This window comes from Lutra lutra, chromosome 5 (assembly GCF_902655055.1).
Source record: "Lutra lutra chromosome 5, mLutLut1.2, whole genome shotgun sequence".
Classification (NCBI taxonomy): domain Eukaryota; kingdom Metazoa; phylum Chordata; class Mammalia; order Carnivora; family Mustelidae; genus Lutra; species Lutra lutra.
This window is the reverse complement of record NC_062282.1, coordinates 85,378,665-85,392,733: the sequence shown is the minus strand read 5'-3', so window position 1 is coordinate 85,392,733 and position 14,069 is coordinate 85,378,665. Positions and strand designations below refer to the sequence as shown.

The 14,069-nt window shown below is 39.7% G+C and overlaps 1 protein-coding gene across 1 annotated transcript in view; it reads right to left on the bottom strand.

Annotated features, from left to right (window-relative positions):
* STK32A (serine/threonine kinase 32A) overlaps positions 1-14,069 on the bottom strand; it is a 140,204-nt gene that overhangs the window by 7,006 nt on the left and 119,129 nt on the right. The window contains exons 9-11 of the mRNA XM_047731547.1: positions 11,000-11,116; positions 8,533-8,658; positions 7,342-7,470 (exon numbers count right to left, since the gene is read on the bottom strand). Coding sequence (XP_047587503.1) covers positions 7,342-7,470; positions 8,533-8,658; positions 11,000-11,116 — 372 coding nt within the window. The remainder of the gene's footprint in view (positions 1-7,341; positions 7,471-8,532; positions 8,659-10,999; positions 11,117-14,069) is intronic.

The window sequence follows — 14,069 nt, the reverse complement described above, 5'->3', positions numbered from 1 at the left end:
ATTTTTAACCTTACAAATCAAGATTAAAATCAACTAAAATGTAGAAATCCATGTGAATTTTTTTCTCTACCGCCAAATTCTGTTTTCCTTAAAGATATAAAATAGACACTCAGAGAGGAGTTTGTGAGCTGGCACTGCAGACCCCACGAGTTGCCCTCCACCCACCCACACCAGTCCTTGAAATGTTCACGTTCAACATGGTCTCTTTCCTCTGCTTTAGGTGAAAATGTTTAAGAAGTTCAGTGACATGGGTAAGTCAACAACAGTAGCCAGATAGAGATGATGAGGGAAAGGAGAGGGAGGCAAAGAGAATGGAGGGATGAATGGGTCTTATGTGACTGAGAAGGAAAAGGTTGGTTAGAACTCTTCGAACCCGCTTCTCAGAAATGAGCAGAGCTGATGGCTATTACACTGGTATGCATGGAGGTGGCAACAAAAGTATCTCAAGGGTTTGCAGCAGGTGGAAATCTCAGGAGGTAGCAGAAGAGAACTTTCATCATTTGCCTCAACAGCAGACCAGCTAGGTGATGTGTCTGTCTTTTTGGTTCTATACTTGAAAGTTGTTGATGAGCAGAGAGGAATGAAGGGAGAATATTCTGGAAGCAAAGAAGTAGAGGCATCTGACATAAATAGGAACAAAAGTAGGAACATGGGAAAGAAAGAAGATAGGAGTCAGGATGTAGAACAGAAGAGTAAAACATAATAATTAATCATTTTGCCGAACACATTACATGTACTAATTGACTCAGAACAAGTCTATAAAGTGGGTGCCGATATCAACTCCATTTATAAATGAGAAAATGGGAGGAAAGGGAAAACTGTAGTGCTTTGCTTTATTTAGTCGTATCCTGGATCCTGCAGCAGTGGATCTCAACCTTAGCTGCATATATAGAATCACCTGCAGAACGTTTCAGATACCGATGCCCAGGCCACACTCCCAGATTCAAATGTTATTGATCTTGGGTGGGACCCAGACACACAGTATACTAAAAAAGTTTTCCCATATGGGTTAAGTGTGATGCTAAGGTTGAGAAGCACTAATGCAATAGGGACCCAGAGGAGAAGTCCAAGGGGTCATATGATAAGCTTTCAGCCTTTTACAAGTCCACGGCTTAACACAGTTAATTGTTAATATGCCTTCCTAACATCATCTTACTTCTTCCTCAGCTCGATCATGTAGGTCCTATTACTGTTCTGATTTTTTTTAATATAAAGGAATCAATGCTTACAAAGGATTCATGAGTTAATATTTAAGTCATTACATTTAAAAGGATCATATAGCTGTTTGGGAAGTCACCACTACACACTGCCTCATCCAGTCAGAGTAGGAAGCATTCACAAGAGATGATAGCTCTTACTGGAGAGAGGGGACAGGCACTCTCTAACAGATTTTAAACAGTCTATTAAAGTTCATTTTGCCATCATGCTAGTTGGATTAGCGTTGACTGTTCAACATGTAGAAACCATCATTGCAGATAGTTACACACCCCACATTCCGTCTTTTAACAAGATAATTCTACCCCTTTCTTATCCTTATAAGTTTAGAGCATTTTAAGCCTGCCTCTTTCTGCTCTGTACTCACTAACACGATTCCATTTCTTAGTCTCAAAGCACACAGAGCCTCCTAACAGTGGGTGAAAGAAGTCTACATGAGTAAAGATGAAAAGAAGAGAATGTTCCCTCTCCCTTACAGCTACAGATAAGAAGAGATCTTCATCATGAAGACAAAAACAAACAAAAATAACACACACACACACACACACACACACACACACACACACACATACACACAAGAACAGATTCTAGCAGATATTTCTAAGAAGGTCTCTTATAAGACTTGTGGACTTCAGAGGTTGTTAATAAGCCCTGCAAAAATAAATTTTACTCTCTAGTGTGTCTATGATGTTCAGTGGATTGCTTCCTTAATAACCTTCCTTAGTAACCTGTGGGCCTGGTGATAGTAGTTACATTTATCCTTTTCCCCTAAGGTGTAAATATCTACACTGATTACCTTTACAAGTTGAGAAGGCATCTGAGACATGACTCCCCTCACCCCTTTTCCCACATGAAAAAGTTAAAAAACAAAAACAAAGCAACTCTACTAGAGTTACACATGTTTATGTAAGTATATGTATAAATATATATTTACATTGATACAACTATATATTTGTATATGTGTGTATGTCAAGTATATATTATATAAATAAAAATAAATATACAAAATAAGATATATATAAAAGATTACAATAGGTTTTATTTTCCCATACACAAAATTGGTATTGTAGGGCTTTTCCCCTTAATAAAGCTTTCTAGGATATACATATATGTCCATAGGAAAAATAGATCTTTGCATATTATCTCTTACCCTCTCACCCTAGCATCTCTTAAAACAAATTTTTTAGGGGCATCTGGGTGGCTTAGTGGGTTAAGGCCTCTGCCTTCGGCTCAGGTCATGATCCCAGGGTTCTGGGATTGAGCCCCACATTGGGCTTTCTGCTCAGCAGGGAGCCTGCTTCCTCCTCTCTCTGCCTGCCTCTCCGCCTACTCGTAATCTCTGTCTGTCAAATAAATAAATAAAATCTTTAAAAAAACACAATTTTTTTTTTTAAAAAAGAGAGAGGGTGGGAAGGGCAAAAAGGAGAGGAAGAGAGAGAATCTCAAGCAGGCTCCACGCCCAGCATGGAGCCTGATGTGGGGCTCAATTTCACAACCCTGAGATCATGACCTGAGCCAAAATCAAGAGTTGGTGCTTAACCAACTGAGCCAGTCAGGTGCCCCTTTTAAAACAATTTAACCAAAACAAACAGATCAGATAAAACACAGATTAACAGGTTTGTGCGATATTTAAGCACATCTTTAAATGAAAATGATGGCTCTATTAATACAATTAATTTGGCTAAAAATCATGTTAAAAATTTCCATTTTGGGGCACCTGGGTGGCTCAGTGGGTTAGAGCCTCTGCCTTCGGCTCAGGTCATGATCCCGGGGTCCTGGGATCGAGCTGCGCGTCAGGCTCTCTGCTCCGTGGGGAGCCTGCTTCCTCCTCTCTCTGTCTCTGCCTGCCTCTCTTCCTACTTGTCTGTCAAATAAATAAATAAAATCTTAAAAAAGACTACATTATAAAAATTTCCATTTTAATGAAATGCCAAATAAGAAAGCAGATGGAATTTAGAGAAGATAAGCCAATGGGTTTGTTGTGCCTGTTTTTTCCTAACCAGGAAGCAGTGTTTACAGACTGAGGGAGTAGTAGGAGACCATGCCTTATCACTAAAATGATCATGGTTGGATCACTGACCTCTTTTCCAAGCCAGATCTGGTTCCAGATCTGGTTCCTCTAGGTTGAATAGAGACAACTGCACAGAAAACAAAGGATAAGGGCATTTCAGGACTTATATCCTGAGAGTTTAGAAATGCCTTCATTATTTCAAAAGAAACAAAATGGCAAATGGTTGCCAACAGTAGGAAACACTCATGCTGTGTTCAAGAGGCTTGAGCCAGAAGAGGAACCAGATCAGATGTTTGCTCTTCTGGAAAGCCTAACTTGGACCCTCACTCAGAATGAGTGAGTAATTCCCAGAGCACTGTGTACCTCTAAGGGCAGCAATGACTAGCAAGTCAGAGACATTTCCTGACAAAGCAGACACTTCATAATCATGGATTGAATGAATGAATGAATGAATGAACATGGTCATACTGTAATGAGCTGCCAAGATTGATCCTCACATTTTAAAAACCTTGATGTCAAAGAGTAGATAGAGTGCTATTTTGAGATTCATGATCTTTTCTGATTATTTTTGGGAATACTAACCTTTATTTTAAAGCAAAATGATTTTTATTTTTAAACTTAGGGTACCAGATTAAGAGGAACTGGAACAGAATATTAGAGTAGGCAGCTCCAAGCTCCCATCAACAGAAACAAAAAACAAGCAGAAACTGTCAGAGCTAACTTTGTCAGAATTCTGGAAAGCAATCCAAAGTTCTTTTTAACAACCAAGGAAACACTAAATCAAGAAAAAAAGCAACTTAAAAATGCTTCTGGTGTTCAAGGAAATTTCTGTCAAAATATTAGCTAAACACAAGCTAACATAATAGGAACTGCAGGGATGACACAGGACAAGGAATATGGGGTTTGCAAAAGTAGTTTGTAAAAGTTACTTTAAAAAGGATGAGTACTGCTTTCAACAATCAAAAAAGAGCAAACTCTACAAGAGGAGAGAATCTGATTTCTAGAGTTACTACATGATAATATTCAAATGTCACGTTTTCAACAACAAAATCACAAGGTCCATTCAAAGGAACAGAAATTACACCTGAGGATGCCCAAACATTGGATTTACTAAACAGAGACTTTTTTTTTTTTTTTAAGATTTATTTATTTACTTTAGAGTGAGAGTGAAGCATGAGCAGGAAGGGCAGAGAGAGAGAGGGAGAGAGAATCTCTAGTAGACTCCACCCAGTGCAGGGCTTGATCTCACAACCCCAAGATCACCACCTGAGCTGAAACCAAGCATTGGATGCTTAACCGACTGAGTCACCCAGGCGCCCCCAGAGACTTTAGAACAACTGTCTTAAATATGCTCAGAAAGGTAAAAGAAACCATGGAAGGAAACCATATGTCAGGGTAAAAAACAGTCTCAATACATTTTAAAATTTTAAAATCATACAAACGATCTCTGACCACAACAAAATGAAGCTAGAAATCAACAACAGAAGGAAAACTGGGAAATTTACAAATACATGGAAATTAAACACATTCTTAAACAACCATTGTGTCAAAAAAAAAATCACAAGAATTAGAAAATACTTTAAGATAAATAAACAAAAAAACCCCAACACACTAAAACTTGGGGGATGCAGTGAAGGCAGTAATCAGAGAAATTTTATAGGTGTAAATGTCTACTTTAGAAAAGAAGAAATATTCCAAATCAATAATCTAACTTCATACCTTGATGAATTAGAAAAAGAAAAGCAGGGACGCCTGGGTGGCTCAGTGGGTTAAAGCCTCTGCCTTCGGCTCGGGTCATGATCCCAGGGTCCTGGGATCGAGCCCCACATCGGGCTCTCTGCTCAGCGGGGAGCCTGCTTCCTCCTCTCTCTCTCTGCCTGCCTCTCTGCCTACTTGTGATCTCTCTCTATCAAAAAAATAAAATCTTAAAAAAAAAAAGAAAAAGAAAAGCAGGCTAAACCCAAAGCAAGCAGAATGAAGGAAAAAACAAAGATGAGAACAAAGATCAATGAAATAGAAAATAGAAAAATAACAAACATAATCACTGGTTCTTTGAAAAGATAAGACTGACAAATGATTAGTCATATAGAAAGAAAAAATGCAAATAACTAAAATCACAAATGAAAGTGGGGACATGACTTCCAGATTTACCTTATAGAAATAAAAAACCCAGGGTGACCAACTGTATAGTAACAAATAACATCTAGATGAAATGGACCAATTTGTAAAAAAGCAAATTACTATAAAAATTTTAGAAGAAATATAAAATCTCAACAGACCTATAACAAGTAAAGAGTAATCTACAAGTAAAAATCTGTAATAAGAAACTTCCCAACAAAGAAAAGTCCAGGACCAGATGACTTTAGCAGTGAGTTCTACCAAATGTTTAAAGAAGAAACAACACCAATCTTTCTCAAACTTGCCTGGAAAACCCCCCGCCCCCCCCCAAAAAAGAAAACTGACTCATTCAATGGACCCAGTTTTACCCCCATACCAAAACAGCTAAAGACATCAAAAGAGAAGAAAATTACAGGACAATTTTCATTATGAATATAGATAAAAGAATCTTCAACAACATTGTAGCAAACCAAGTCCAACGGCATATTAAAAGATTATACACAATGACCAAGGGGGATTTATTCCAGGAGTGTGAGAATGGTTCACCATAAGAAAACCAGCCAACATAACACATTGCATTAACAGAACTAAGAAAATAAAAATGTGCAAGATTATCTCATTTGACCCAGAAAAAGGCATTTGACAAAATTCAAAACACTTCATGATGAAAACACTAAAAAAAACTAGGAATAGAATACTTCTACAACAAGATAAAAGGCTTTTCCAAAAAAAATCACGGCTAACACAATTCTCAGTGGTAAAAGGTATTTCCCCCTAAGAGTAGAAAAAAGGCAAAGATGCCTGCATTTGCCATTGCTATTCAACAGTGTACTGGAATTTCTAGCCAGAGCAATCAGGGAAAGAAAAGAATTAAAGGCATCCAAACTGTAAAGAGGAGTAAAACTAGCCTTATTTGCAGATGACATGGTCTAATGGATAGAAAATCCCACAGAATCCACAAGGAAGCTTAGAGCTAAGAAATGAGCTCAGCAAAGTTGCGGCATACAGAATCAATATAGACAAATCCATTGTTTCTATATGCCAGGAATTAATAATTCAAGAAGGAAATGAACAATTCCATTTCCATTGTATCCAAAGAATAAAATTCTAAATAAGTTTAATGAAGGACACGAAAAATTTGTACTTGCAAAAGCTGTAGAACACTGCTGAAATAGATTAAGGAAGAATATGGGGTTTGTAGCTCTAAGAAGAGCGATGCCCAATTTTCACTGTCCAGTTACAAAATTTCCTTTCCTTCCAATATACTAAACCTCCTGTTTATTGAGCCTACGCTGTATGAAGACACTGGTGGGTGCGACCTGGGCTTCCCCCACAAGGAGCCTTCATTTTAGTTGGGGTAGAAAAAGAAACAAATAAACACATAAGGATTTGTAAATTATGTTAATGTCACGAGGGAATTAAAAATCGGGGCTGAGAAAGAGAGCAGTATCGAAGAGACCTTATCTTCGGCAAATGGCGTTTAGGGTATAAGGGACAATAGGAAATCCCCTACGTGAAGATCTGAGAGTAGAACACTGAAGGAAGAGGGAAGAGCAAGGGTCCTAAAGAAGGAAGAAACCTGTAGTCAGTGAAGGTCAGATACTTGTAGGGTTGCACATGGCCTTGGCTAACTTGACTGTGAGAGTGTAGAGTGTCCCTGGAGGGCTAGAGACATGAAGGACTTTGAGAATATTTGTTTGCAGAGCTACTGATTGGAATGTCTTCCAGGATATTGTAAAATCTGAAATGAGAGCTTGAGGAGGGCCATAACTGAATGATGTTCATGGCAGAGCCAGAGTCCACCGCTAAATGTAACTGCTCTGCTAGGAACCCCAGTGCGGCCCAGGCCTCCCATTCCAGAAGCCTGGGGGTTCAGAGACTCCATGCGTTCACAAAACAGCAGCTCTGGGTGCTGAGTGGCCCTCCCACTGGGAGCTCCCCAACCGTGGGTGCCAGGAAGAGTCCCGTGACCCTGAATCTGGGGGGTACCTGCTTACCTGAGAGGAATCACATTTCCTCATCTCCTTCTCCTTCTTTGCCAGACGCTTCTTTTTCTTGTGAAGAGGTTTGGACTCCAGAATCATTTCTTCAAGTTCGAAGGTGGGGTCACAATTCAGCCTGCCTTTCTGCAAGAAAGACCAGTTGGCTCACTCCTTTGATTCTGGGTCATTCTACAGAGATGCCGAACCTAATACCAGGAACAGCACCTGCTTCTGATGGAGCCATCCGAGAATAAGGAGCTGCGATTCCTACCATGTTTTAAATAACTTATGGCCGGCTTTGTTTTTCATAGTCTTCGATTTTCTATTTTGTTTGTTTTCTAAACTCCCCACAAGACCTCAGTGAGTGTGAAAGGAAATCAAAATCTAGTCATTTTTTTCAAAGCTTGAACTTGTGAATTATGTTTCCTAAAGTGTGCTCTGATGATCGTGTATATAGATGAGAATCACCTGAGTTGTTTGTCCAGTTGCCCAGTTCCCCGGCCAGACCTTCAGAGTCAGTGTTTCTGAACAGAGGCTGAGGAAACTACATTTTTAACAAGTTCCCCAGATGACTTGGAGGGATGGTAAAGTCAGAGAATCGTACATAGAGCCTCTCCTGAGGCAGAGTGGATAGCTAATGGCTGTGGTGTGATGCAGAGGAGGATTTCTTGGCCAAAGCTTCTGACTCCAGCTTTTCCCAGTGGTCCGAACGAGGCCACAGATGTCCCACAGCCAGGTACTCAACCAGTGGGAATTATAGTCCTAATGAATGTAGCTCTGAGACAGCGAACCACCAAAGGAAGAGGGGTGAGTGGTAAAAATAACCCCAACATTTTCAGTGCTGTGACTCACAGAACCATGGAAACAAATTTCTACATCTTTGAAATCTGAGAAAACAGTGTTTCCTCAATGAGCAGATTCCTGGGAATGACTCCTCGGAGGATTAGGGCTTCCTTCCGATAGAAGCATACCACAAAAAGGGATTAGGACCTAGAACTCCAGACGCCGATGGACCTGGATGAGAATCCCACTTGGCCACTTGCTAGCCACATGACCTACGGTGGCCCATTTCCCCTGTGTGTGCCTCCATTGTCTCATCTGTGAGACAGGAATCGGGCTGTTGCAACAAACACGGGTGGGGTTATCTAATGAGACCGTATGTGTAACTGAATGAGGGTTGTTATGGATTTGTTAGGATTGACTCACGTTAGGAATAAAACCTGGAATGAGCCTCTTCTGCAGAACCGCATCCCAGTTCATGTCATTCATATACGGAAAGTTCTGAACGTCAGACAAGTGAGAAAATCGCTGATCTGGATTAGGCTCAAGTAGCTGTAAATAGAATACAAACACCAAGATTATAATGAAGGTCAACATGGGGCAAAACAATCGTACATAACAACTCCCTCTAAAAGTTTTCAAGTGTAGGTTTGAAGGAAACAAGGTAGTGTTTCCCTTCCCTAATCCTATCAAGTAATAAAGATAATACCTACATAAATAATGGGATAATGCATGCATAGAATGAGCTGTAAATAGGTTTTTGCAGTGTGGTGAGTGAAAATAGATGGTCCTGTTGAGTTAAACATACCTTTGATTCCTGATTCCCCTACTTTATTAACTGTGGGCAAGCTTGTCCCCTAAACCTTTGTTTACTCTTTATAAAAAGGGGATAATAGCCCATTTTATGTGGTTGTAGCTAGGAATAAATGAGGCCATGTATATAAAGTGCCTAAGAGAAGGTCTCCCCTTATTAGGTAGTGAATGCTTGTGTGTTTTTACAAATGAAATTAATTTCCTACTAAAAGTTACAGCTGTTTGTACAATTAATCAAAATATATTGTATAAGATGTAACCAAGGTTACCATTAGAGTTTGGGGTTTTGCGAATTGTGATTAAAGATTCTCCCCCTGGAACTGCTCCACAGTCAGTATCACATCAGTCCTGTGGCTCAAGTGGGAAATGTCAGTTCTGCTTGAGAACGCCCCTGGAGACTACAACCGTGGATCATCGGGGTGTGATTTTGGGGTGAGGAGGGCTTTCTTGGAACTGAGGACAGTTTGCTTTTGGAAAATCACCCCTCTCTTCTTCATCTTTGACATTTTCAATATCCCTATTCCAACACAGGGAGCTTGACCCAAAACGCAGGAGGCACAGGTGTGAACTGTAGGCCCTCAAAGCTCTTGTCCTTAGCCAGCCACAACCTGTGCGATTTTCCCTCTTCAAAGAAAGCCAAGTGCATCTTGTGAGGTTCCTTATTCTTTCCTCCACATAATCATTCAATGCATACTACTTAGCTGCTCCTACAGTTGCCATTTCCATGAACATGGGCACCCTGAAAATCTGATGGACACTATGGACCTCATTTATTCAAATACCAGATTTACCACCTGTCAGGCTCTGGGCTAGCTGCCTCAGGTGAAGCAGCCTGATGTGGTCCCCTCTCATAAGGCTTAGACGACAGTAATCATTAACCCAAGAATCACACACATATAATGTATAAATTCAAATTTTAAAAAATGGTAAGAAGGAAACCCGGTTCTATGTGAGCTTACGACAGAAGAAAGCTTCCTGAGAAAGTGATAGTTCAGCTGAGATCTAGAGCTGTGTTTCTCAAACTATGCAGGAGGGCCAATTTTTTCCATTTAATTTCCTACCCAGTGAGATCAGTATGTGGTCTTATTGTGCATGGCTAATATGCAGGGCCGCAGCACATACAACTTGTGATTTGAGTTAATACCCTGTTCAGTGAGATGAGGCCACTGACCATGTACTTAGAAACATCAGCAATATCCCATTGCTATAACAGTTTCTAAATGCTTCTCTCAATTTCTATACTTCTCATGGACCTGTAGGGAACAATTCATGGATTTGAACCAGTCACTGAATCTCATTGAGTAGTGCTGACCTAAAGGAGGGAGCTGGAAGAGCTGGGGATGGAGGCACTATTTCAGGCAGAGCATGAGCATGTGGTAAGAGGTTGATAAATGATGGTGAGGAGGTAGAAGAAAAGGAGAAGAGAAAAAAAGAAATCTATGTGTAGTCAAAAGGGGAACAAAAGTCCAAAATAAGGCTTGGATGGTAGTTAGAACCTTTATACCATATAGATTATTTTGGTCTTTATTCTGAGAACACTAAGACAATGAATTTTGTTTTGAACAGATCAGTATCAGGCAGAGGGGAGAACCAAATGAAGCGTGTGAAAGTGTCCAGAACAAACCAGTTTTCAGGTAAGACCTTATAAGGCAGTAGGACTGAGGAGATGGCAGTAGAGATAAAGAGAAGTGACAGAGTCAAGAGATATTTACAAAATCAGGTTATAGAACTTGGCTGAGAATTGGATATGGGGATGATGAGTGACTTTTGGTTTCTGGCTTCCATAGCTGGAAGGATGGAGGGGGCCAATCACTGAGAAAGGGAACATCATAGCAAGTCCAGGAAATAGAGAGCGATCAGGAACTCCATTTTGGACACACTGAGTTAGACATGGCTCAACAAGAGGACATGTGCGTTGCCCGAATGAAGCCATGTGTTTGCAAGCTGTTAGGTGCAAAGTCCACTCTAGAAATGTGTATCATCATGGCTGCCTCCAGTATTATAAACTAACTTCTCACCTCAAACCAGAAGGCATGCTTCTTTTTACCACTTCCTTTTGTCATGCAGTCCTCCTTCTTACCTTCTTGAGTAGTGACACCATTTCCTGTGACCAGGCAGAGGGATAAGTCACGATAGCTGTCTCAAACATGTGTGCGATTTCCTTGCTGGAGGTACTGGAGCGAATATGGTATGGTCTCTTGGGGGAGAGAAGAAGGAAGAGTCTTCATTTTTATAGGGTAAAGAAAAAATTTTGTTTTGCCCATGTTCCCGACTTAAATTTTCAAATCTCCGTATCATTTTCTGGTCCCTTCCAGCTGATTGTTGTTTTCATGTGCAAATGTGGTCTACTGTTGTCAGATCTTTTATTAAAAAAAAAAAAAAAGACCCCAGAAATCTCTAGTTTCCTGTGAAATCTCAGAATTTTTAAAAAACTTTGGTAAGTCCACTGGGCCAAATGAAACAGTTCTGTACACTAAATCCACCTCTGAGATACCAATTTGGGGCTGTTCTGTAAGGCAGCTTACGTAAGTATTTACATAAAACATGGGAAAAGTGTTCAGTAAATGGAACTTTGAAAAAAACTGCTACTTAAATGTTGATTAGAAAGAGATCCAGAGTTTTACTCTACACCTGTTTGTGCTTTTTGAATCAGTAATAAGTTCAGGATAGAATATTACCCAGAAAAGTTTAACTCCAGTCCAAAATGTTATGAGTCGCTAGTTCTGTGGAGTGGGGTGGAGAATTTTATGATGAGGGTATTTTTACCTCTGAGAGAACCACGTTCTTTTATAGTTTTAACTTTGGTGTAAAGAAAACAGTGGTTTTGTTATATTTTTCACAGCTGCCCACTAGAGAGCAGCCTTTACCTATATTAATTTCTCTGTTTCATAAAATAGACTTATGAGATTTTATCTTTTGTGTGAACTGTGAGCTACTTATGGCCAGAGATCATCCCCTACTCATATATGTGTCCATTGGACCTAGCAACTAGTAGGTGCTCATTGCATGTTTGTTGAATGAACACAATTTCCGTATTAGATTAACCAACAGTGGGACAGTTAATATGGCTATGTACATTCATCAAGTGCCTGGCCTTTTCAAGATACTTAATAAATGACTGCGGATTGATGGAATAAATTGGGAGAGATGGAAGAGTTTAATATTCTTCCTGTTGTAAATTAGCATTAAAAGGTAATGTAATTATAGATGACTAGTAGACACATACAAATGTGCTCATCATCACTCATCATCAGGGAAATACAAATCAAAACCACAATGAGATACCACCTCACACCTGTCAGAATGACTAAAATTAATATGACAGGAAACAACAGGTGTTGGCGAGGATGTGGAGAAAGGGAACCCTCTTACTCTGTTGGTGGGAAGGCAAACTGGTGCAGCCATTCTGGGAAATAGTGTGGAAGTCCCCTAAAAACTAAAAATAGAATCACCCTACAATGCTGCAGTTGCATTACTGGGTATTTACCCAAAGGATACAAAAATACTAATTCAAACGGATACATGCTCCATGATGTTTATAGCAGCATTATGAACAATAGCCAAACTATGGAAACTGACCAAATGTCCACTGATTGATGAATGGATATAGAAGAACTGATACTATATATATGTATATGTGTAACTTACTTCATATATATATATAATCACTTCATATATATATATATATGTATATATATGAATATTACTCAGCCATCAAAAAGGAATGAAATCTTCCCATTTGCAAAGATGTGAATGGAGCTAGAGAGTATTATGCTAAGCGAAATAAGTCAGAGAAAGATAAATACTACATGATTTCATTCATGTGGAATTTCAGAAGCAAAACAAATGAACGTGGGGCTATGGGTGGAAGAGGCAAACTCAAAAACAGATTCCCAACTATAGAGAACACAGTGATTGTTACCAAAGGAGAGGTGGGCAGGGGGACGGGCTAAATGGGGGATGGGCATTAAGGAGGACACTTGTCACGATGAGCCCTGGTTGTTACATGTAAATGATGAATCACTGAATTCTATACCTGAAATTCATATTACACTGTTAGCTAACGGAATTTCAAGAAAAGCTTGGGGGAGAAGAAAGGTAATGTGGTTAAGATCTTGAGTTTCAAAGGCAAAAAAGGATTTTAGTGTCAAATTGAGGCACTCAGTTGGAGTTTGTTCCTTCATCTGTCCTTTATCTGTAAAATAAACCGCCACGTGAGGTTGTTGGAAAAACTAAATGGCATAGTACATGTAAAATTCACAGGGCAGCTGGAACATATTACACACAATGCAGGAAAAAGATGTGCATGATTCTTGAACACAGGATAGAAAGGGCAGCTATAAATGTGAACAGTGAAGAGCAAGACGAGTCATCAATAAAGGCCATGTGGGGGCGCCTGGGTGGCTCAGGGGTTAAGCCTCTGCCTTCGGCTCAGGTCGTGGTCTCAGGGTCCTGGGATCGAGCCCCACGTCGGGCTCTCTGCTCAGCAGGGTGCCTGCTTCCCTTTCTCTCTCTCTCTGCCTACTTGTGATCTCTGTCTGTCAAATAACTAAATAAAATCTTTAAAAAAAAAATAAAGGCCATGTGAAGAAAGGCTTACTTCTACACATGATATGTCGACATCAAGTTAGTCAGGGAACCACCAAATGCTTGGAGTAGATTCCCTAAAAAGGAGACCGCCAAACTTTATTTATTTATTTTTTTTTCACGAGGTCTAAACTTATCTATCTGCCGCATATTTTCTTCCCACGAGACTGAATAAAGGACTGTAGCTAATTGTCTCAGTAACAATATGGCGGAGCTGACCTGTGTAACTCAGTCTCAGAAAGGAAGTACTCCATACCTTACCACCACGATCACTGCTTATGGAGTGTTTACTAGCCAAAGCCACTGTGGCTCACTACACAGGATTCACTCCACATTTATACCATTAAGAGAAGTTTGGCATGCTTCATTTTCCACGGTTAGATACAGACATTTTTTTTTTCTTTCTTCTAATTTCCTTCATTTCATTGCTGGTTCTAAACTTACTGTTTCTCCCTCAAAACATAAAATGCTTTGATAAATGAATAAATGCTTTGATAAATGAATAAGTTAACTGATAAATGCCACAGACAACTGGTTTAAGCATACTTTTTTTCCATTTACTT